At 46.7% G+C, this 24,105-nt stretch overlaps 1 protein-coding gene and 1 long non-coding RNA gene across 2 annotated transcripts; both read left to right on the top strand.

Annotated features, from left to right (window-relative positions):
* The first annotated feature begins 528 nt into the window (after positions 1-528).
* On the top strand, positions 529-4,255 carry LOC132654698 (uncharacterized). The gene is made up of 2 exons (XR_009592383.1): positions 529-3,545; positions 3,595-4,255. It is a non-coding gene; the product is annotated as an uncharacterized LOC132654698 (long non-coding RNA).
* A 4,322-nt stretch (positions 4,256-8,577) lies between these two features.
* On the top strand, positions 8,578-23,120 carry F2r (coagulation factor II thrombin receptor). Its single transcript, XM_021641443.2, has 2 exons — positions 8,578-8,893; positions 19,900-23,120. Exons 1-2 carry the CDS (start codon positions 8,806-8,808, stop codon positions 21,096-21,098), a joined length of 1,287 nt encoding a protein of 428 aa, XP_021497118.1. The 5' UTR covers positions 8,578-8,805; the 3' UTR covers positions 21,099-23,120.
* Positions 23,121-24,105: the final 985 nt, after the last annotated feature.

Below are 24,105 nucleotides of genomic sequence, written 5' to 3'. Positions count from 1 at the left end.
AAATTTAAGTAATTTATTTTTATTTTATGTGCATTGGTGTTTTGCCTGTATGTATGTCAGTGTGAAAGTCTCAGATCTTGGAATTACAGACAGTTGTGAGTGTTGGGCTATTCTGGGTCTGCTGGAAGAGCAGTCTGTGCTTTTAACTGGGCCATTTCTCCAGCCCCAGATCCTCTATTTTTATAATTGTTTGATACTATATTGTCTTTTTAGCTTTTTAAGTTTTTTATGTATATGAGTGTTTTAACCGCATGAATGCATGTGTACTGTGTTTGTGCCTGGTGTCCACAATTGTTAGAAGAGGGCATCGGACCCCCCAGAGTGGGGACTATGAATAAGCCATTGTGTGAGCACTGGACCTTGAACCTGGGTCCTCTGCAAAAGCAACAATTCTGTTAACTGCTGAACCATTTCTCTAGGCCCAAGCACCACACATTTCAACAAATACTGCAGAACAATGCTATCGCAACAATTTGTTAGCATGGGGGTGGTTTGTTTTTGTTTTCTTGTTTTGCTTAGTTTTATTTCCACATCATTAGCCTTAAGGGGGATCTTAGTAGAAGTCATCTGGTAAGTTTCACCTTAAGAGCAAACCTCCCTCTTCCTACTGCCAGTATTAGAAAGAGGGCAAGTGACCAGGAGCAGCAAGGATGTGGGCCTCAGCTCTCCTTGTACTCCAGGAGCAACTTAGAGTGGAAATGTTTGCATAAGAGCCAATGTGAGGGAGCAGCGTTTAGATGCACGAGCCAGTGTCTCCCTGCACCTTTATAAAGAGCCTCTCTTAGCTGGGCAGTGATGACACATGCTTTAATCCCAGCACTTGGGAGGCAGAAGTAGGTGGATTTCTGTGGCTTTGAGGCCAGTCTGGTCTACAAAAACGAGTCCAGGACAGCCAGAACAACACACAAAGAAACCATAGTCTCAGGAAAAAATTTAAAAAACAATAATAATAAACCTCTCTTGCCTAGCAGTGGTGGTGCACACCTTTAATCCCAGCACACTCAGAAGGCACAGGTAGGCAGGTCTCTGTGAGTTCAAGGTCTGCCTGGACTATAGATAGAGTTCCAGAGCAGCCAAGACTACCAAATACCAAAACAAACAAAAATCAGAGAAGCTACATATGTGCCAGTATCCTCAGCAAGAGCTGGAGTGTTGTCCTTCAACATAGGGATGTTCTTGAAGGTATCACAGATTGCCTTTTGTTGAGATCTGTGAGGGACATAGCTTCTCTGGATGGCCAGAGAAGGAGGAATGTAATGAAGAAAAGGAGCAACAAGAAAGCAATGGGGACTTGTATGCCTCAGAACTAAGTCTGTAGAGATTGTTGGAGCCAAGGCCTGTGCTGCGTTCTAACCAGGCAGCAGTTCTTTGGCCTCTCAAGTTCTGACCAGCTTCTTCCCAGTAGCTGATAGATTTTCTTATTTACTGACACTTACAATTTTTTCAAGCTGGCAGTGGTGGCGCACTCCTTTAATCCCAGCACTCAGGAGGCAGAGGCAGTGGATCTCTGTGACCTCGAGGCCAGCCTGGTCTACAGAGGAAGTTCCCAGACAGCCAGGACTACACAGAGAAAGCCTGTCTCAAGAAGCCAAAAAAAAATAATAATAATTTTTTTTTCTGGTGTGTGCAGGGAGCATGTGTGCGCATACTTGTGGGGTTGTGCTGTGTATGCATGTAACTCGGACCCAGAGGGGCAACTTTGAATGTCTTCCTCTATGACTGTCCCATCTTATTTTTTGAGATAGGGTTTCTCACCAAATCTAGAGCTTGCCTTTCAGCTCAGCTGGCTGGCCAGACTCTACCTGCATCTGTCCACTCTCCTTCCCAGCACTGTGATCAAAGGCATACACCACCATGACCAGGTTTTATGTGGGCACTGGGACTGGAACTCGGTCCCTCATACCTGTGCAGCAAACCCTTTCCCCTCTGAGCTATCTGCCCAGCCCCCACCTAACTCTTTTGCCTTGATAGACCATTAACACTAAACAATGGGAACTATAATGATTTTTACAAAGCTGGTTCCTATATTTTGACATGATCATGTTTCCACTCTTACCAAAGAAGTCTTTAGTCAAGAAGATTGAGAGTGTTATATTCCCCTAGCTTCTACTATGGCACTTGGCACTTGAGTCAGTTTCTCTACAGGGTCTCACTGTGCAGCCCTGGCTGGCCTGGAATTGACCGTGTAGACCAGGCTGCCCTTGAGCCCACAGAGATCCACCCGCTTCTGACTCTACGTGCTGGGACTAAAGGTGTGTGCCCCCACACCCGGTCCATACCTGGCATTTTAAAAAGGCAGAAACCATGGCAGTACTCTCTGAGGATACTCTATGAGCTCCAGAGAGGGAAGGGCTGTGTACATTATTCAGGAAGTCAGTGGCCAAGCAAGATGCCAACCTGTGCCATTATTGTGTGGTCTAAAAGATCAGAACTGTAATGCACAGGCCCCCGGGGAGGGTGTGTGTGTGTGTGCGGGCACTAATTAGAGTTACTATTTATGCTGCGACTTTGCTGATTTTCGTGGTTAAGTGAGGGTTAGTGGTATCCCTCAAACATCTCAAGAGGCAGCCCCAGAGCTGCGAATGGTGAAAGCACTCTGTGTTGAAAGACTCTTGTGTATTGGATCTTCCCGCCAGTTAGCTCTTTGAAACTAGGACCTGGTAAGAGGTTAAAATAGTCTCAAAGCTCTAGGATAGTGGCTCTCAACCTTCCTAATGCTCTGACCCTTTAATACAGCTCCTCAGGTTGTGCTGCCCCCAACCACAAAATTCTTTTCATTGCCACTTCATAACTAATTTTGCTACTGTTATGAATCATAATGTAGATATTTCTGGAAACAGAAGTTTGTCAAAGGGGCCATGACCCACAGGTCGAGAACCACTGTTCCAGAAGCTGTGTGTTTCAGGCTCCTCAACTCAGAGCCTTATAAACAGAAGGTGTGGGACAGGAGTCTAGGAATGGGATGAGAAGGACAATATGCCCCCCTTCGCTGTCCCTCATGAGTCCAGTACTACTTCAGACAGACAGCTGGATGGACGGGGCTTTTACTGATGAGCCAATGCTAATGGAACAGCCTTTCAACATCCGTATAAAACAGCTAGTGTGGACTTGGGCAGCTGCCTCGTTTTCCTTAGACCCTAAACTCTCAGCTAAAATACACCAGAGTTTTTCCTGTTATACTGTTAAAACAGGCACTGACATTTCTGTTTTAGGACGGGCTCTCATGTACCCAGCTGACCTCAAACTCACCATTGCTAAGGAGCAGAGGATAGTCTTGAACTCCTGGTTCTGCCCTTGTCTCTCAAGAATTGGGATAACAAGTGTGCACCACAGCAGCATGATGAACAAAAAAATGTTTTCTTTTTAACAGAATTTGACCTTTGCTCACTAACCTGAGCCACTCTTCCTGCTTCACCACTCTCCTGGAGACTAATTGGTGAAAGTATTTGTTGCTCTGTTATGAGACACAAATTCTATTTGTAAACCCAAAATATCAATACAGGTTTGCAACAACAAAAGACAAAAGCAGATCTCCTCCAGGTTAGGTTGTAGCTTACTTAAGCCTACAGGTTTGCTTAGAAAACAGATGTGGAGGTCTCAGGCAGACCAGGAAGTGTGTCTCCTTAGTTCCTGGGCTCTCACTTAGACAAGGGCTCTCCTATTCCCACCACGAGCTGCTGAAAAGAAATTACTGTGAATTCCTAGAATATCCTATTATCTTTGGAGAGCTTTGATCAGAGGCCTGGAAACAATACCGGAAACAAGTGGAAAAGTGGCTGAAAGGAACAGAGCTCCTAACATCCAAGAAGAAAATTTACACCACAACCATATGTGTTTGTTTTTAAACACTGATGTACACCCGAAAAGTGGGGGGGAGTAACGACTCACTGAGTGTGCAGGCAAATTACAACAGGGACTTGAAAGTCCAGAATGGACATCAAGTAATTCCAATAGGAACAGTGCTGTAAAATGGACGTTCCTCCATTGCTTTGTATGCCAGCAAGATGGCTAGGCAGGCAGAGGTTCTTGCCACCAAGCTTGAGGGGCATTCTGGAACCCACACAGTGAAAGGAGAGAATGGCCATGCACACATGTGAATACACACACACACACAGACGGCTAGAAATGCAGAAGACAATATACTTATTTTAAAGAAACAGGGGTATGTGTATATATTAATGCCTGTTTGGAGGACCATGTACATTTTCATGTGTGATTTTAAAGTTACAAATTAAACTCAGCCCATGTTTGACAATTCCATCTTGTCAATGCAATGAACTTAGACTGGAAAATATTGGGGGGAAACTGTATCTGTAATGAACATGTACAGGCTTTTCTCGGTCATTCCCTAAACGTTAAAAATGTCAACTACTTGCACCACATTTCTGTTTTATTAGACACAATATTGAGAAATGATTTCAAGTATAACAAATGATGAGTATTTGGGTGTAGGCAAATACTGTGTTGTTAAATATAAAGAACTGGAACATCCTCAGATCTGGCTTTCTTTAGAGATCCAGAAACCAATCACATTTGGACTTCGAAGGTCAAGCAAACATGGAATAATTGTTTGATTTGCTTTCAGACAAGGGTATGTAGTTCTGGCTGGCCTAGAACTTGCAAGTCCCCTGCTTGTGTGTCTCTGGTTCTAAGATTACAAGTATGCACCACCACACCTGTGTGATGAGAATTCTGGAATTTTGATTTCTTTAGAAAACACAAATATTATAAGAATGTGCTTTTGTTTTAATCCCAGGTGTAGGGATGTGAAGCTGCTTCTCATTCTCCGAAGCAGCTGACGATTATTTGCCTCATGCTCTAGCAGAAGCATGGTTTTGCCAGATGCAGATAATTTCTGTGACTGTGTGATGTTTGAAATACCAGGAACTTTCAAAGGGTGAATAAACGTGAGGGCTCTGAGAGGAGAGGCGAGCTGCTGCTGGTCATTTAAGGAAGTTGTTTTCAGTTTGTTACTAGCTGTAGTCAAAGAAGAAGCAAAAGGAAAGAAAATAGACTCAGAGATTTTCATAATTCCTTTCTTTCCCCAAGTGTTAGTTGGAGTGGGAGGAGGGTATAAAGGGTGGGAAAAAGAAGGACCTGCAAGGTAGCAAAGGCCAGCTACAACCTGGTTTGGAACCACATTCAGTCCTTCTGGCTCTCCTAAAGCCATGGTTGACAAAATGTGTCCACCTCCCCCGAAAGCCCCCAGGCAGCATGCCTTACTCTAAACTTTGGTGTGGGAGCTCCCAGATCTCATCACCCACGAGCTTTAGTTACTTTGTTCCAGGATGGACTCCAGCAGTCTATACTTGTGCATGCTAAGAGTTACAATTGCTTTTGAAGGTACTTTCAGGTTTTTTATTTTTTGTAAATGATCTAATTAATAATTCCTAATCTGGTGCCAGAAAGATGGCTCATCACTTAAGAGCACTTGCAGAGGACCAGGGTTCTAACCCCCATGGCAGCTTATAACCATCTGTAACTCCCGTTCCAGAGGAGCTGATGTCCTTTGCTGGCCTCTGCCGGAACACAGTGCACAGACGTACTTGCAGGAAAAAACAACCATATATATAAAATTTGAAAGTGAAATCTCTTAAGACCGTCCACATTTCTTAGAGAATACTAAGGAGAGGAAGAAATACCTCATTCATTTCCCTCCTCCCTCTGCTCATTGCTGCCACATTCTGAGAGAGACTTTAGTAAATATGCAGAGAATTTAAGTACTTCATTATTTCAAGAGTGCTCTTTCTTCATGGTACATTTTATTCTAAAGTAACAGCCCCCCAAAGCATCTGCTTAATATTCCCCACCATTTCTACCATTTGTGTGTGTGTGTGCGTGTAACTTCTTAAAAGTAATAAAACAAGTGACATTTTTTTTGACAGTTCAAAGATACAAAGTGTAGTTGTATTTCTTTATCCATAGAAATATTTCTAAGCCTCACCTTGGAATCCTGAAAGCTGTAAAGTGCCAAACCCTATATGCAGGACAATTTTTGCCTGCAACTTCTGCTGCATTGTCCTTTAGCATATTCTTATGGGTGTGCGTGTGAAGGCCACCAGTGTCATTCTTCAGCCTGGAGCTTGCCGAGCAGGCTCGGCTTCTGGCTTGGGAGTCCCAGGGATCTGCCTGTCTCTCCTGCCTCCCTCGTGCTGGAGTCACAAACGCATCCACCCTACCGCGCTCATATGCATTGGTTCTGGGGATGACACTCTGGCATGCTTGCAGGCTATCTCCAGCTGCTCCAATGTTTTTAAAGGATGTAAACCTACATGTGTTTATTAGTATGATTATTGAAAAATGTGCAGAAACCTGACACTAATCATGAAGACCACAGATGCAAAGGCAGAAGATAAGGCCCTGTTTTCTCAAGTATCGCTTTCATTCCCCAACAGCCAAATGTTAAATGGCAAATTCCAGAAATAAAAGTTTTAATGCCATTCTAAAGGAAGGATGTCGAACACTTACTCCAGGGGCTGGACAGACAGCTCAGGAGTTAAGAGCACGTGTTGCTCCTGCAGATGACTTTGTTTGGGCCCCAGCACCCACACAGTGGTTCACGACAATTTGTAACTCCAGTTCCGGAGAATTCAATACTTCTCCGAAAGTCCTTGGACACCGGGCATGCATGTGGCAAACACCTACATACAAGGCAACACCCTCAGAAACAAATCTTCAAAAATGTTTCCAACTTACTCTAGTCCAACCCAGGCTGTTATGAATGAATCATTGTATCCACTGTATCAACAGTGTATGCCCTAGGCCCTTGTTGATACCCATCTCAGGACTACAGTGTCTGTCCCAGTATCTCAGTACTTGTGACTAAGTAACCCTTAGTTTTCTTAATAATGACCTCAAAGCACAAGAGAGCAATACACAGAGGGTATCACAACACACGAAAGAACAGATTAACTCTGATGCTAAAGGGCAATGCAGCAGAAATTACAGGCAAAAACTGTCCTGCATACAGCATTTGGCACTCTGTGGCTTTCAGGATTCCAAGCAAGGCTTAGAAATACTTCTGTGGATAAAGAAATACTATACTTTGTATCTCTGAATTGTCAAAAAAAATTGTCACTTGTTTTGTTACTTTTCTGAATATCCATTGTCTTCCCAGTCATCTGGAGCATCTCAGTGGTATTCCTTAGGTTAATTGCAGCATATTTCTGTTTTCTTGCCTGTGGCCCATACCTAAAAACCTAAATGAACCTAAAAACCCAACGGCATTTCAAAGAGGCGAGCGAACGGTACCCTGTTATTAATGTGTGCAGAAATGTTGATGGTTCCCACCCACCCTAAAATATGCTTTCTCCAGAGATTCCAGTGGAAACGGTTTAAATTACATTGTTTAGCTGGGTGATTGTGTAACTGACTGAGCAACTCATGAGGACAGTGTGAGGCCTCTGAAAGGAGGAGGAGATGGCCTCTGATCGCGTTTTCTCCATTGTTTGAAATGTTGAGATTCTAGTTAGGGAAAAATAGTCTTCAAGCAAAATTGCCTTTTTAAAGGGTCTTTGTCAGGGGTGCAGAACATCACCACACGGGCTGGCTTTATGTCAGCTTGACACAGGTGGAGCCATCTGAGGGGAGAGGACCTCAACTAAGAAAACGCCTTGTTAAGATCAGGATGCACACACGCCTGTAGGGCATGTCCTTAATTCGTGGTTGATGGGGGAAGGCCCAGCGCGTAGTGGATGGTGCCATCCCCTAGGAGAGTGGCCCTGGTTTACATAAGAAAGCGAGCTGATCAAAACTTGAGCAGCAAGCAAGCATCACACCTCATGGCCTCTGCTTCAGCTCCTGTCTAAAGGGTCCTGCCCTGTTTGAGTTCCTGTCTTGACTTCCTTTAATGAGGAATAGTAATATGGAAGTGAAAACCATATAAACCCTTTCCTCCCCAGCTTGCTTTTGGTCCTAGTGTTTGATCACAGCAATAGAAACCCTAACTAAAATAATCTTCCGGCTCCTCCTTGCCAGGCCTCAGCCATGACCCCCACTTTTGATATCTGACGCTGGAATGTAGCCAAGCACAAATGGTAAGGTTCCAGAACTTGGGAATGAACCTTTAAACCTGCGCAGCGCTGCCTTCTCCTCCCGCCCAGCATCCTTCTTGTAGGAGGCATCCAGGCATCGCCCTGGGCATTGGGGGAGGGCTACCTGCTCCAGTCCGCGGGAAGCGGGGTTCGGCCCGCGAGAGCTTGGAGAACCTGCGCAAGGGTACCTATGACTAGCTCCACTGACCGGTCTCAACTCGCAAAATGAAGAATTTCGAGAAATGTCAAGCACTCCGTCCACACATCTGGGGCCACCCTTGTCACTGCAGCATCAACCTTTAAATGCGTCTCCCCTCAATTACAAGAACAGTCACTGCAAACTTTTAGCTAAACTCCAAACTCGGCGAGCGTGCGCGGACCGGGAAGGAGACTGGCGCACCACCACGGGACAGTCCCCGTCTAGCTCGGCGTCCCAGGAGACTCGTTGAAGCGGCCGCAGGCGCTCTCCCAGGACCCCGCGGGGCTGAGTCACACTCCCGGGCTGGAGGCTCAGCTGCACGGGGCGGGGAAGGGGCTGGGGAAGCATCTGGACGGAATCCTGCTCGCGTTCCTGGGCGGGGGGCTGCGGGCGCGAGCGGAGGCCGCGGGCACGCGCCTCGCCCGCGGGGCCCCGCCCCGCGCCCCTGAACCGCCTCCACATACTCACCCTCGGGGCCGCGCAGTCTCCTACGGTCGCCGCTGGCTCCGACCGAGCTGCACGGGAGAAAGCAGGCGGCGGCGGGCGCCCGGCCGCGCGGGCAGTCTCGGGACAATGGGGCCGCGGCGCTTGCTGCTCGTCGCCGCCGGCCTCAGCCTGTGCGTTCCCTTGCTGTCTTCCCGCGTCCCCCAGCGCCAGCCAGGTAAGAGCTGCGGGTCGGTGCTCACGGGCGAGGCCAGCCCGGCGAAGGGGTGCGCCCGGCTTCAACCCTGACTCAGTTTCCAGGAGCCAAACAGGCATGTGGGCCGAGATCTAGAGTCTCCCCTCATCGCGACCACGTGGGGTTTGTCACCCCCTTCCTCCCCCCCCCCCCCACTCCCCAGCTCGGCGGGGATCTGCTGGACTCGGTTTTGGAGGTGCAGTCCGCGGTCCCCGGGGCTCCGGGACTCTCATTTGTTGTCATCGTGTGGCCTGTTTTGCAAGATCACCTTCAGAAAGAAAGGCTCTTGCGATTCCGTGCTTTGACCACACTCGCTGAAGTTTGCTTTGTTGGGAGTCTCTTTTTCTCCCTTGGTTTACAAGGAGGGAAAAGCGATGTAAAAGAAAAATCCACAACCACACAATAAAGACTGGACAGTCCCCAGCTCGGCCTCCTACTCAAGGAGGTGATGGGGGTTTCTGGTTGCGGGGCGGGGCGGTGGGTGATTGCCTTTGTTATCTGAAACCTTTCCTCTGGGTCGGGGAAAGGGACTCCTCAGAATCAGGCTCCCCTAGAAAACATCTAGTCTTCGTTTTTTCCTAGTGGAATTTCTCATAAGCTGCCCAAGGACAGTCATCGACAGTGTGTTTTTAAGTATTTGCCTGTTTGACCAAGGAAATCAATTTGGTCCACTAACTTCATCAAATATTTTCTCTCCTCTCTTCAGAGTAGAGGGGTTGCCCGCGAAGTTCCTGATCAGAAAACGAGGGGAATTGTTCTGAACTTCTTAATAGGGATGATATGTTATAAACCTTTAGCCGTGTCTTTCATGAAGAAAATCTAGTGTGTTATGTTCGGTTTTTGTTATCGCTGAAAGAATGTGCACTCCCATGCTCCCACACATCAGGATTAAGAGGTGACAAAGAGTAGGGTGTTTCCTGTTCTCTGTCTTTGCTCATTGTGAGCTTGGGTGATGCTCATGGGAAAACTCAGAGCACCCGAGAGGGCCCCCAAGTTTAGCAGCCAGCCTGCCTGCTTGCCTTTGGGTAACCATCCGTGGAGGAGAGAGGGAATGAAAGCGTGTGTGGAGAGGGGATTTCACAGAACTTTGTTATATTTCCTCACTTCTATTATGGGACAGACCTTTAAAAATAAAATACAGACTTTGAGATCTGGACAATGCAGAGCATAGGTGTGCTCAGCCCGCTCCCCCTCCCCCAACCGATCAGGTCTTCCTCAGAGTGGGCCTCAGAGAGAACATTTGGCACCTTGAGGGAGTTAAAGTCAGGGCCTTCAGCTTCTTCCTTCCTCGTGGAAGGGAGCAGGCATGCTCAGGTAGAGAGAGCCCCAGCCAAAACAGAGACTACTGACAAAGGATGGCTAATGTGTTCACTCCGGGTTCTGGGAGCACTTGAAAGGGAAGGAAGAAAGGGGAAAAGAAGAAAAAAGGAAATTTGTGCTAAGTGGAGTGTTTCGTGTCCAGCCATGGGGCAGGGGGAATTCCATCAACATTGATGCTCCCTCCTTCACAAACCGTCTCCTTAAGGAGAGATGTGTCCCCTTTGCTGATTCTAACACCGAGGTACAGACAGATTGAGGGACCTGTTGTTGGCGGAATGGTTTAGGAGTGGTCCCCCCACATTGGCTGCATGCCATAAGTGAACTCACAAATAAAATCAACCCCAAATAAAGCTACTTCTCATTGGTGCCACATACCAGCAATTGTAAACTGTCCCTGTCCTGACATGCTAGCACATCCTTCATCTTCCCCTACTGCTGGATAGAGTACCCTCAGCGCGCTGGGAGACTCCACCCATCTGTCCTAGCTTTCTGTGGCATGTTAGGCATCTTCTCATTCCCTGCCTTGTCCCTTTGTGGGTGTCTCATCTCTCCAGCCAAGATCACGAACTTCTGTTTAGCCCAGTGATGTCTAGAACAAATGTTTACTCCACAGATATTTGTTGAATGACTTGCAAGTTCGTTAAGCAATTTGCCCAGAGCAAACAATTTAGGATCGATGGCTTGTCTTCACCAAAGAAGGGTAAAAGGTGATGTTTCAGAATTTTATGAGTTAGAAGGTTTAAAACAAGGTTTGAGAATAACTGATAGTAACTTGGCAAAGTGCGCTAGGATTTCAAAGGCTGCCCTCCTTATCAGGAGGCCAAGCCTGGTTCCTCAGCAAGAACTTAGGGGTCCCTGAACAAGGCAGGCCGCGGGGTCTCTCCAGCATCCCTTTTATACATTCTTTACTTCGCCGGCCTCTGTATCTTCCCCCAAGAGCATGTGCCCTCTCTGCCTTCTCCCCACGTCACTCCAGGCAGGCGGCCTTTCTCAGCCTACTTGCCCCTTTAACTATAAAGTGCTGCTCTGTGTGAAGTTCCTTCCTCAGCTACTCCTGCCCGGCTGCCGCCGCGGCTCCTACCCTCGCTGTTCCTGCCCTGGCTGCTCCTGGCTGGGTCTGTCATGTGAACTTGCTCTTTTTAGAACCCAGGATTTGCTTCTTTTCCAAAAATCTGTTTCCCATTCTCCTTCCTCCCCTCCCTACCCCTCAGTTGTTTCTTTTCATCCCTGTTTTCCTAGCAAACTGGTTAGCTGGGTTCTAAGCAAAAGGACCCAGAAATAATGGTGTTTCCAGAAACATGGGTTTCTAATGTTTGTGACTCTCCTCATTTGGGGCTAGTGCCCCTCTTTTTCCTAGGAACTCCTGTCAGTCAGTCTCTCTCTGTCTCTTTCCTGTTTCCCACATTCCTGTCTCCCTCCTTATATTATTTCTTTCAACTGAGATAAAATCTTCAGAACATCGGTCATCTATTCTGAAGTCTGGTGCAAGTCCACTTCATCCACCGTGTCCTATGAGGAATCCTGTGAGCAGTCCAGTCCCCAGTCTCCCTATCTATCATCTGCCCCCTAACAACTGCCAGTTTGCTGTTTGGATCTGTGGATCTACCTGTTCTCACAGTTCTGTCATTTACATGTGGCCCTGTGTATCTGGGGACAAATCCATGCACTGGGATTCCTAAGTTCTCAGGTTTAGCTTCCACTGAGACACCTTCAGACACCCTCACTGTCAGAGCAGTGTTAGGAACTGTGGCTTGCGCGTTTACCATGTTGTACTTTCTACAGTCAGACTTCTCTCTTTCCTGGTTTGTGGCTTCTTTTATTCAGCTTTGCCCTCCCTCTTGCTACACCTGTCGGAGTCAATAGCACTCCCTATGAGCCAGGCATTTTTCCAGGACCTCTTCCGGACCCCGCCCCGCCACTGCGTCCTTCCACAGCGATCCTGCTGCAGTTCTCTGCCGTAACCCACTCCAGTTACCAAGTGTATGGTTGGGGGAGGAAGGTATGTGCATCCCTGTGCTTTACCACACATGCGCACACACACACATGCACGCACTCCCAGCACCAGAACAACAGTCATACACGGGCGCTGCAATAAGAACTTAGGCCCTCACACTCTTTTCTTCTTCCTTCCTTCCTTCCTTCCTTCCTTCCTTCCTTCCTTCCTTCCTTCCTTCCTTTCTTTCTTTCTTTCTTTCTTTCTTTCTTTCTTTCCTTTTTTCTCTAAGTATTCTTACTCAGTGAGCTATCTCTCCAGTCCTGTTCGGTTTTTGAAACCAAAAACCAAGCGTGCAGCACATGCTGCTCACATTAAACTCACATTAAACCCCTCCTGCCTCCCAAGTGCTAGAATGATAGGCGTGGACTCCTAGGCCGGAGTTTTGAACTGAGGGTTTTATCCCCGCCAACCCCTTATAACCTGTGTGCACCATTTGCCTTCACAAGTGACTTAGCTATTTTAAACCACACAACTGATCTGGTTTGCATGCAGCAACAAGAAAAGCTGCACAGCTTTAGGAAGGGACATTATAGAATGTCTGTAAAATGGCACTAAATAAACTCCTCCCCGGCTAGTTTACAAATGAGAGGATTTTATTTGGCCCAGGCAATTAGTGGAAGGCTACCCATAGGCTACTTTTCTACTCGCTGGACTGACCATTTCCCCAGCTCTATACCCCAAACACTTGCTATTTGAATCTTCTGGATTATTCCTGGCCCAATAGTCCAGTGTCCTGGGGGATGGTTTTACTTAGGCACGTGTTGCTGGCTTCTCATGGCTGAGACTCCTTTTCAGTTTTGTCCTTTTCCCCCTCCAGGCAGGTAACTCTGGTCCCTACCTCTATTCCCTCCAATGACTGGCTGCAGATAATTTTTTTTGTAGTTTTTAAAATTTTTATTATTTATTATCATGTATTCACTTTGTATCCCAGCTGTGGTCTCCTACCAATCCTGCCCTCCCTCCTCTCTCTTCTCCTCCCATGCCCCTACCCCAGTCCACTGACCCTAGCCTATCAGGTCTCATCAGGACTGGCTGCATTGTCTTCCTCTGTGGCCTGGCAAAGCGGGGGGGGGGGCTCAGGGGGAGGTGATTTTATTTAACCTGCCCAGTGTGGGAATATAGGCAAGGTCCTGAGACTCCAGTTTAGCTAATTCCACAGAGAGTGAGCCCTGGAGCAGAACACTGAGTCACAGCCAAGGCCCTGGCGTGGTATAAAGCCCAGAATTAAAGGGACAGTGAAAGGGCATCAAAGCACCCCTCCGTTTCCAGCCAGATCTCAGTAAAGTCAAAAGAGGCATCGCTTGACACCAGTGTCAGGTCTCCAGGTCAATCTGTGTTTAAGCTAGTTAGCAGCATTCTGTATTCAGTATCAAAACCAAAGGCCAGGATGCTGGTGAACATAGGGTGCCTGGGAGTTCAAGGCCACCCTCAGCTATATAGTGAGTTCAGGGCCTACCTCGGCTGTGTGAGTCCTTGGCTCAGAAGCATAAAAATAATGCCAAAGCCACTTGGCTGTGAGAGGCCTTCATTAAATAAAACTTAGCGAGAAATTCTATCAGTTTACTTTGGACTTGCACTGCTTCTGTGAGACCAGAACTAAACTTTGCCTTGGTTTGCCTATTGTTCAACAGCAAAAGCAAGGTGAACCTGAAGAGTTTGTGGGCGACTGACAGACACCTGATCCCTGAGTCATGCTGGGACTGTAGGAAAATGAAGAAGAGCAAATTCAAATTCCAGCACAAGGGTCTTGCGTGTGTTGGAAGTATCTAGCCAGCTTGCCTGGGTTGAGTGTTGAAGTGAAGCCGATTTACACTTCTCGAAAGTACTTTTTCTGGCATTCTTTATAAAAGCTAGCATATCAGCTCCAAAGGAGGGAGAAAGGGTAAGGCAGTGGTATTTAGTCGGGGATTATGCAGTCTTCCCCATGCCAGACTGGAAACACCACCTGTTTCTTGAGGTGTAATGTTCCTAGGGTAAACACTGGGCTGCTGACAAAGGCCATGCCGGGAAGGCAGGTCAGAAAACAGGACCAGCAAAGCAGCCAAAGCCCAGGCATTGTTCTGTTCTCAGACCAAGGGACAGCGTTCCGTCCATTTAGTTAGATAAGTGATTTCAAGTTGTGTCTATCCTCAAGTGTCATGTGTTTCCGACGTGGGGTGTGGGTAATTAAGCACCTACCTTTCTTCTGCACATCACTGGAAACCCTCCATCCAGTCAGGCTCACGGGACTGAGCATCAAGCCATTTCCTGTGTGTCCCTGCCTAGGAGGGGGCCCACTAAGTCACAGGGGAGAGGGGGTGTAATTTTGGTTTTAATTTTTTGAAAAAGTTCTGTGCCATCTTCCATAACACTGGGCTTCCTACTCCAGCCAGAGTACAGGGGTCCTGCCTTCTCCACAGTCTTGCCAACATCTGTTATCTTCCTTTCTTCATCATAGTCATCCTAACAAAAGTAAAGTGATAGCTCATGGCGGTTCTGAATGGCACTTCCATGACAATTGGTGATGCTGAGCATTTTATTACATACCATTTGCGCATTTTTGTGTTATCTTTAGAGAAATGTCTATTTAGTTTCTGTCCCACTTTTTTTTTTTTTAAGCAACTTGTCTCAATAGAGAGTGACTGAGTTCTTCTATTCTTTGGACAGGAATCCCGTAGTAGACAGGGGATATGACTTAGAGTATTGTCTTCCTTCTGTAAGGACAATCTCACTGATGATGGTACCTTTGCTGTACAGGTCTTTTGTTTTGATTCCATTTTTGCTCTATGTTGCCTTATTATAGTTACATAGTTTCAGGTATTAGGTTTGAGTCTTTAGTCCAGTCTGAGTTAGCTCTTCTAGGTGATGTGAGATAAGGGGAAAGGGAATGCCTAGAGATCTTATTTTATTTTCATTTTATGTGTGTGGGTGTTTTGCTTGCATGTAAGTGTGTGTATCACGTGTGTGGTGCCTGTGGAGTCCAGAAGAGGAGGTTGGGTCGCTAAAGTTGGTGATGAGCCATCTTTACAGGTGCTGAGAATCGAACTCCTGTTCTCTGGAAGGGCAGCCAGTGCTCTTAATAGCTGAGCTGCTGCTCCAGCCCGAGCTTGTCTTTATCTGAAAGATTAGGTTAGAGATAATAGAACCTCCCAGTGCTTTCAGTTCATTGCATCACCCCACACCCTTCTTTTTTGTATTTTTGAAACAAAGTCTCACTTTGTAGCTAGGATGATTTGTATAGAAGCCCCCATTGGCTTCAAATTTTCAATTCTGGTTCAGGTCCCCAGGTGCTGCCGTTACATGTACCTACTACTGTGCTCAGCTGCCCAATTATTTTTTTGTAATTATTATTATTGATGCAGGGGATTAAACCCTGGGTCTTCCACATGCCAGGCCAATTTTCTGTCACTGAGCTAGAATCGCAGCCTTTTAGTTCTAGTTGCATTGAATCATTTGAAATTGTGTTCTGGACATTGGACTATGAATACTCTGGGTTCTGTTGCATTCCTTCACAGAGTGTTGATTATTGGTGCTTTGCATTTGAAGTCTGTTAATTCGGCTGCCATCTTGAACAGAAGCCGAAATATCACTTCAGGTTTTTGTTGTTGTTTGTTTGTTTTGAGACTTGGTTTCTCTGTGCAGCTCTGACTGTTCTGAAACTCACTCTGCTCAGATCTGCCTGCCTCTGCCTGAGGAGTGCTAAGATTTAAGGCGTGTACCACTATACCCAGCTTTTACTTTATTTTTTATTTTTATTTTTAAATAGGGCCCATTACTAATCCAGGCTGGCCTTGGACTCACCTTCCAAGCACTGGGGTTGCAGGTGAATGCTAGTACCATGGCTGGGCTCTTCTGTTGCTGCTGCAGGTGGTTGGCAGCATTTATTTTTTGGTTCTATCTACATTACACTTGAGTGCATGACTCAAGTGTTGCCTAAAGCCTTGAACAGAGGCTGGGTATGGTGGCATATGCCCTAGTCCCAGCTCTTGGAAGGCAAAGGCAGGTAGATTTTTATGAATTTGGTGCCGGCATAGTGTCCAAAGTAAGTTCCAAGCCAGCCAAGCTTACAAACTATGACCCTATCTCAAAAAAAAAAAAAAAAAAAAAAAAAAAAAAAAAAAAAAAAGCCTAGGGCAGAATTTGCCCTGAATCTGGTTCCATTCCCAAGACCTTCCCTTCTGGAAACTCTTTCCCAGTGACTATGAAACTTGTGACCAACCAGCTATGTCTGATGGCCTTCTCCTGTGTACTGATTCACTAAAGTTTAGGGAATGCGGTGTACTTTGGAGACAGAGAATGCGAGAAAGTGCAGAGTGCCAGAGAAGCATGGTTAGGCTTTTTGCTAGCACCAAAAAAAAAAAAAAAAAAAAAAAAAAAAAGTTGCCATTTGAGTTAGAACTCAGAAAAATGGGCAGGTTCAGTGATGGTGGTGATGCCACATAGCGGAGCTCTGTAAATAGTGCATGGCTGCGTAGTGGAACTCTGTCAGTGACTGCATCACTGCATAGGAGATGCTCCAAATGCCCGCATCCCTGCATGCTGGAGCTCAGGAAATAGCTGCACCACTGCGTAGTGGAACTCCCTAAGTGATGGCATCACTGCATGGTAGAGGCCCTAAATGCCCACATCCCTGCATGCTGGAGCTCTGGAAATAGCTGCTTCAGGGAGGGTTTCTGGGAAGGGAAAGGGGTAAATTATTCCACCCATCTCCTTACCATATCCTTCAGCTTTCCTGGGAAGAGGTCTTCTGGCCTGCCTGGTTACTGATAGACCCGGATAGAGTCTCTTCAGGGAGAAGACAGTAGTGGGTAATCTTACTAAGGAGCAGATCAGGGCCAGAGGTGGAACTTAAACTCCATTCTTTTAACCAGGAAACAGTGGCTTTCCCTTAATGGACTTCAAGAAAGCCCTGACACCTGCACCTTTTTATATAGTGTCTTAAATCTCGGAGGTTGGGGAAATGGAGGCGGATCCTATCTAGCTACTGACATCCCCCTCTCAAGATTTAAGATCATTTAGGAGATGGGCTGGGAATGGCATTTGTAAGGGCTTAGGATCTCCGTTCCTAATGACTTTCAGACCTTAGAAAGTGATAAGAGCCCAGACAGATGGTGCTAAACTTCGGCAGGGCATCTGAGTACAGATGGGTTGTAAAGGAGAGGAGATGAAATCAAGCAGCACTTGAGTACATGAGATCCAGAGATTGATAGATCGCTACCAAGATTATAAGAGATGAAAACACAGAGATCAATCCCAAAGCTCTTCACCAATGGCAGTGGTGATGTCTTGGCTTGGAGGTTCAGTCACACCTTCGTGTATAGCTTCTAGACATCTGTGCGAAAACAGAAAGACAACAAGAATCCAGAGTAGGGGCAGGTCCCTAAACACCTCTGACATTTGTGGTCTGCAGCAAGGACTGAAGCTGTCCATCGAACCAAGAACATTTCCATCTCTGGCTCGGACCAAAGATATGGTGCCTTGTTCCTGAAACTGCCTGGGAACGTGCTACCTGCAGTCCCCATCAGCTTTTGCAACGGGGAACACCATCAACACTGATGCGCCTTCCTGCTGTCTAAGCAGCCCTTTCCTACGTGCCGGGAGCCCTCTCACCGCACTTTGTCCCCTGGCACATTCTCCAGGGGACACCAGCCCTGGGTGTTCTCATTTAATTCAATTCTGACACAGACCACCTGGACATAAAATCAGAGCTCTAAGTTTAAGGGCTCAGCCCCTTAAGACTGTCTCAAACCTAAAATACCTAAGCCTGGACCTGCAGAAGCTCACCAAACAGGAGTTCCCATGACTTCTACTCAGATTCTGTAATCTACTAGAGCAGCTAGCTCAAGGAACTCAGAGACAAACGTCACCTGTGCTTCCCATTTATCACAAATGATATTACAGAAGATGCTAATGAATGGCCCGGGGGAGGGAGGAAAGCTACAAAGGGTCAGGAGCTCCCCTACCCTCCTGCTGGTCATGCCTTGGGCTTTCATGTGACCAGCCCTGGTCCTGAAGCTATCTAGAGGCCACTAACCTCCCGTCAGCTCAGCATTATACAAAAGATACTCTTATCCTAGAGATTCCAAGAATCTCAAGCTCTGTATACAGGAAATGGGACAAAGGACAAGTACTTATTCCAGGGTATCCAGGCACTGGCTTTGGATCTCTCTCAAACTAAAGATCTCTGGGGATGGACAAAAAAATGGTGTCATCCTTTCTTCTAAGATCTACCCTTCCCTGCCTGTGCCTTCTACTGGCCTGTGATCCTGAGTATCTTCAGCCATTAATGGGGAATTGCTGGGAAGTAGAGCAGAGCCTACAGTTGTATTCCAAGAGGATTGTCTCTGCAGGAGGCTACATAGCCATGCAGAAGAAGAACTCTCCATTTCCTCACATCATGCCTCTCTGAAAGTGTGTGTTTTCAAGAAGGTTCCACTGAAGGGGAAAAAGAAAACGTCTGAAAATTCACTGTACTTTTCCAGTGTCCAAAGTTTAACTCCAGCAACAGCTCTAAGACAGAGGCATGTCCCAAGCCTTTGCCACAAGTAACCCCAGCATCAGACACCTCGGCCCGTTCATTGCTGGTTCCTGTTTGTGCCCCTGAGCTTCCAACACTCAACAAATGTAGGATTTTAGCAAAGTTCTTTGCAAGGAAAAGCCTGCTGTCTGACTGGTGCCATTATTTTTCTCCGACTAACATTTCAAGTGGATAACTTTGATGGAAGGCTGGGCTAGGAGGTGTATAGTTTAACCTTTATTTGACATCTGGATGATACTCCAAAGAATCTGGCTGGTCAGACATGTACCTTGAGGCCTATCGCATTCTTGAATAAGGTCATGGCCTGGTGTAAGTGGTGAAGCACATCAGCTGTTTGACTGACTTGCTGGGCAAGGAGGCAAGATGATGGCTGAGGGGACCTGTGCCTTTTGGTTGTGTGAAGAGGTGACCTGAGGGCCTCTGGACCTAGATAGATAAGACATTTAGGACATCCTGCTTTGTAAGCAAGCTGAAGATAGAGGAAAATTATCACTGCCACGTGGATCTTGGTCGTCAAGTTGGGGAGCCCCGGATCCCTCTCTGAATGGCCTCCGTTCTGTAGACTGTAGGAATTTCTCTCTGCTCTTTATATGGATTTTTCCTTTGGGAGAGGTGGGTTTCTCAGGATGGCTCAAACTAGGTAGGGAAGGAAAGAGAAGCCATAAAAGCTGGAGGGAACTGTATGTGCAGATGGTGGGATTCAACAAGGAAGTACTCTCTGAGGGTTAGCAAGATGGCTCCGTGGGTAAGGACACTTGTCACCAATCCTGACCACTAGAGTTCAATCTCCTGGGTCCACATGGTGGAAGAACCAACGCCCCATCCGCCCTGGGGTATGCCTGCTGTCTCCTACCATACAAAGTAAAATAAATAAACTGTAGAGGAAAGCACTGTTTGCTCTTCCACGATAAGTAGGTTTGCAAGGTGGATCTCTGGGGTGATGGTTCGTCCACCCTTGTCCCCTGGAGCGGCAGAGTTTAGGAGCACTGTGTCCGGGCAGAATGTTGCACAATATTCTAAATAGGAGCATATTCACTAACGAAGTCCACTGTCCATCTGTGCCTAGCCGTCTGCTCCCCAGAGAAAACTGCGGAAAGCAGACAAAATAATCCCGTCTGCCTGTTTATTTCACTCACTTTCAATTTCCTCTTTCAGAATCAGAGATGACAGATCCTACTGTGAACCCCCGCTCGTTTTTCCTCAGGAATCCCAGTGAAAATACATTTGAACTGTTCCCCCTAGGGGACGAGGAGGAGAAAAATGAAAGTGCGTTGCCCGAGGGCAGGGCAGTCTACCTAAACAAAAGCCGCTCTCCTCCCATTTCACCTGCTCCCTTCATCTCGGAGGACGCCTCGGGATACCTGACCAGTGCCTGGCTGACGCTCTTCATCCCCTCCATGTACACCTTTGTGTTCGTGGTCAGCCTTCCTCTGAACATCCTGGCCATCGCAGTGTTTGTCTTGAAGATGAAGGTCAAGAAGCCCGCCGTGGTGTACATGCTGCACCTGGCCATGGCTGACGTGCTGTTTGTGTCCGTGCTCCCCCTCAAGATCAGCTACTACTTCTCCGGCACTGACTGGCAGTTCGGGTCTGGGATGTGTCGCTTCGCCACTGCGGCGTTCTATTGCAACATGTATGCCTCCATCATGCTCATGACTGTCATAAGCATTGACCGCTTCCTGGCGGTGGTGTACCCCATCCAGTCCCTGTCCTGGCGCACCCTGGGCCGAGCTAACTTCACCTGCCTGGTCATTTGGGTGATGGCCATCCTGGGGGTGGTGCCCCTTCTCCTCAAGGAGCAGACCACCCAGGTTCCGGGGCTCAACATCACCACCTGCCATGATGTCCTCAATGAGACTCTGCTGCAGGGCTTTTACTCCTACTACTTCTCAGCCTTCTCTGCTGTCTTCTTCCTTGTGCCGTTGGTCATTTCCACGGTCTGCTACATGTCCATCATCCGGTGTCTTAGCTCCTCCACAGTTGCCAATCGGAGCAAGAAGTCTCGGGCTTTGTTCCTGTCTGCTGCGGTGTTCTGCATCTTCATCGTCTGCTTCGGGCCCACCAACATCCTCCTGATTGTGCACTACCTGCTCCTCTCCGACAGCCCTGCCACAGAGGCGGCCTACTTTGCTTACCTGCTCTGCGTCTGTGTGAGCAGCGTGAGCTGCTGCATCGACCCCCTGATTTACTACTACGCCTCCTCTGAGTGCCAGAGGCACCTCTACTGCATCTTGTGCTGCAAAGAAAGCTCTGAAACCAACAGTTACAACAGCACCGGCCAGCTGATGCCGAGCAAGATGGATACCTGCTCTAGTCACCTGAATAACAGCATATACAAAAAGCTATTAGCTTAAGGAAAGGGATGCTGGAAGGTTACACAAAAAAAGGCTGGAGAAGTGACCAGCCAGGGGATCCCGTTAGTCTCTGCATCTACCAATGTCTGATTTGCATGCATACTTCTTACAAGTGCTATCAAGCATATATATCGGTTAATTACCAGCAAGGTAATGGGAACAGAGGTAAAGGTTTCCAATGTTGCCAGTGTCACGATGCTAACTGAATGTCATTTCCTGTATGTCTATGTGACTCCAACACATGGGTGGTATGCACACACACATTAGCAGTGCAGGATGGAATCGGGGCCTTGACACTTCCTTGTTTATTCTCTGGCTGTTACTATGGAGAAAATCTGATTCTCTGACTTAATAAAGCATGGGTTGGTGGATGTTAGCACTGCGCAGCTGAAGATGTCTAATGATAGGGAAGGAGTCCATAGTTTAGACCTAACACAGCTTCTGCCAGTACATATATTTTCAGATTATTTGACAATAATGTGTAAGTGATAAAAGGATGGAACAGTATTATCTGTGTAGGGGACAGTCTAGTGCTTTTCATCTTGAACATACCATAGTTTAAGAATTATCAAAGCAGTTGGAAAGCCCATTTTGATATGGGTAGCATTTTTGCAGTTCACACATGGAATACATGCACCAAGGTGAGCATAGACCCACCAGGGTCATAAGAAACCTTTCAAAGCCACCAAGCCTGAGCACTGGGCACAGCCATCTCCTTGGAGAGCTCTGAATAGCAGGCACATACCCCTTCAGCTCTGCCTCCTAGCGAGCGGAGGTGGGGACCACCAGGCCACCCATCCTGCTAGGAGTCCCGTTAGCTGTGAACTGACTGCATCTGTTAAAAAAAAAAGTAGTAACTATGAGAGGTGTCTGAACATCCGCATCCGAGGAGCCGAGAACGGTGTGTTCAGGTCTAGTAGCTGTCCCCACAAGGCTGGCGCTTGCGTGGACACGCCCACACGCCCTGGCAGTCTGTTGGGTACTGGGCCTGCAGACTGACTGACTGACTAGGAGAATAACTGAGTCCTGCCCTGACTAAAGCAAAGCAGATAGCAGACATGTGGTCTGCGCCTCAAATATACCATTGTACATAGACTGTCCTCAGCAAGAACACCAAGCGTCTTTCACAAAAGCAAAACCTATTGGCTAAACAGCTTTGGTTATCTGAGTTTTTACTTCCAGTAGCTATAGATTAGGATAAAAACACAACACAAGGTGTATATTTTTTAAATAAATAAGCCCCTCAATCTATAATAATTAGACACTATTTATTTACAAATATTTTATCAAAAATTACTCAAACCAGCCAGGCATTGTGGCACACACCTCTAATCCCAATACTTGGGAGGTAGAGGCAGGCAGATCTCTGTGAGTTCCAGGCCAGCCTGATCTAGAGAGTGAGTTCTAAGTCATTTAAAGCTGCATAGTAAGACCGTGGCTCAAAACAATAGCAACTACAAAACAAACAACAAAATAAACAAATTTATTAAAAAGCAAGCAAACACAAGAAGTGTTACTTAAGTCCAGTCTTAAGAAATATATAGCTCAGTCTGGTTAAAAAAAAATAATAATGGGAGGAAATAAAATTGAGATTGAAATGCAGAAAAATTATCCTACATTTTCTTAAGAGTTGAAATTACTTTTAATGGCACACACAGTGACTAACAAGCATATACAATCTTCATAGATTTGACAAAGTAATTTGAAAATCAATTTAAGATATATCCTTTGCCTGATTAAAAAATATGTTGTCATTTTAATAAAGTAAAAGAGTAGAAAGGGTAAATGTTTATTTAAGAGGAAAAAATATTTCCAAAAACTGTAGGGAAGAGTCCATGAAAGTCCTGTAGGTGTACTTTTGACTCAGTTACTGTATTGATTTACCTAAGTCATTGACTGGCTGTTGTGTGTTCTGTGACTTACTATAACTATTATTATTGTGCTTGTGGACTTTTATGGCACTGTTTTGTGTTCACTCTTTTTTAAAATATTATATAACATATTAATAAACGTGAAAACATGCTTGGTGTCTGTCTGGAATAGCTTATTGCTGTGGGCCCTGGTGGATAGCACACCAGACAGTTTTTAGTGAATAAATGCAGGGGGTGGGGAAGCACCCCACAGGCTGTAGATTAGGGAGACCTCTTCCTGTCCAGAGACAGAGCACACGTATAATGACGTGACAGCCTGTGCCTGTGCAAATGCATGCATACATTCGTGCATGGGGGGAAGGGTATAGGTGTGTGTGTGTGCGTGTGCCTGTGTGTGTGTGTGTGTGTGTTGTCAAATCTACAAAGTAAGGGGTTCATGATGACATTTCCAACCTGTAGTTAGGGTACCACCCCATTCCCTCCACTGTCTCACTGCTGCGCAGCCACTTCCCTCTCTCATGTCCTTTCCCCCATATTTCACAAACGAGAAAAGACTGCTCCTGAGCTCCACAAATGCCCAGAGCAGCAGGGTGACATCGCACGGATCAGCTTCCCGGGCGCGGAGAAGGGACCTCGGACGGTGAGTGGGAGGTGCACAGCGTGGGTTTTGCAAGGTTTTGGCAAAGGCGTTCATTGGGTGGTTATCTTTCCATGTTTTGGAAAACTGATGGCTATAACATTGAAAATATGTTCAGTTTCCTGACTTATAAGCATTGTGAATTTCGTCTGCAGTTCTGTTTTAGTCAGACAGACAGTCTGAGGCGGGCACGGAGTATTCAGGGCGAGGCAGGGGGATTGTGCACTCCCAGCCAGCCTGGTTGAGGGTGGCCAACTGGGGTGGAAATGGACACGCACTGTCTCCTCTGCGCATGCGAGACCAGCCCGTGCCAAATAGTACTCCCAGGGGTCAGGGGTGACATCAAAATGGTGCTCAATCCTTGAGCATTGAAAAATCAATAAAACGTTTTCAGTAAAGTGTTTCTGGATTGATAGTCGATTTTTTCTAAAACTCACATCATCTAGATAAGCACCTGTTAGCACGAAGAACTGTCAACATGCATTTTCTAAGGCCCTGC

The sequence above is a fragment of the Meriones unguiculatus genome, chromosome 6 (genome assembly GCF_030254825.1).
Source record: "Meriones unguiculatus strain TT.TT164.6M chromosome 6, Bangor_MerUng_6.1, whole genome shotgun sequence".
NCBI classification, from domain to species: Eukaryota; Metazoa; Chordata; class Mammalia; order Rodentia; family Muridae; genus Meriones; species Meriones unguiculatus.
The sequence above is the reverse complement of the archived record's forward strand: the minus strand, read 5'-3'. Positions and strand labels throughout refer to the sequence as shown.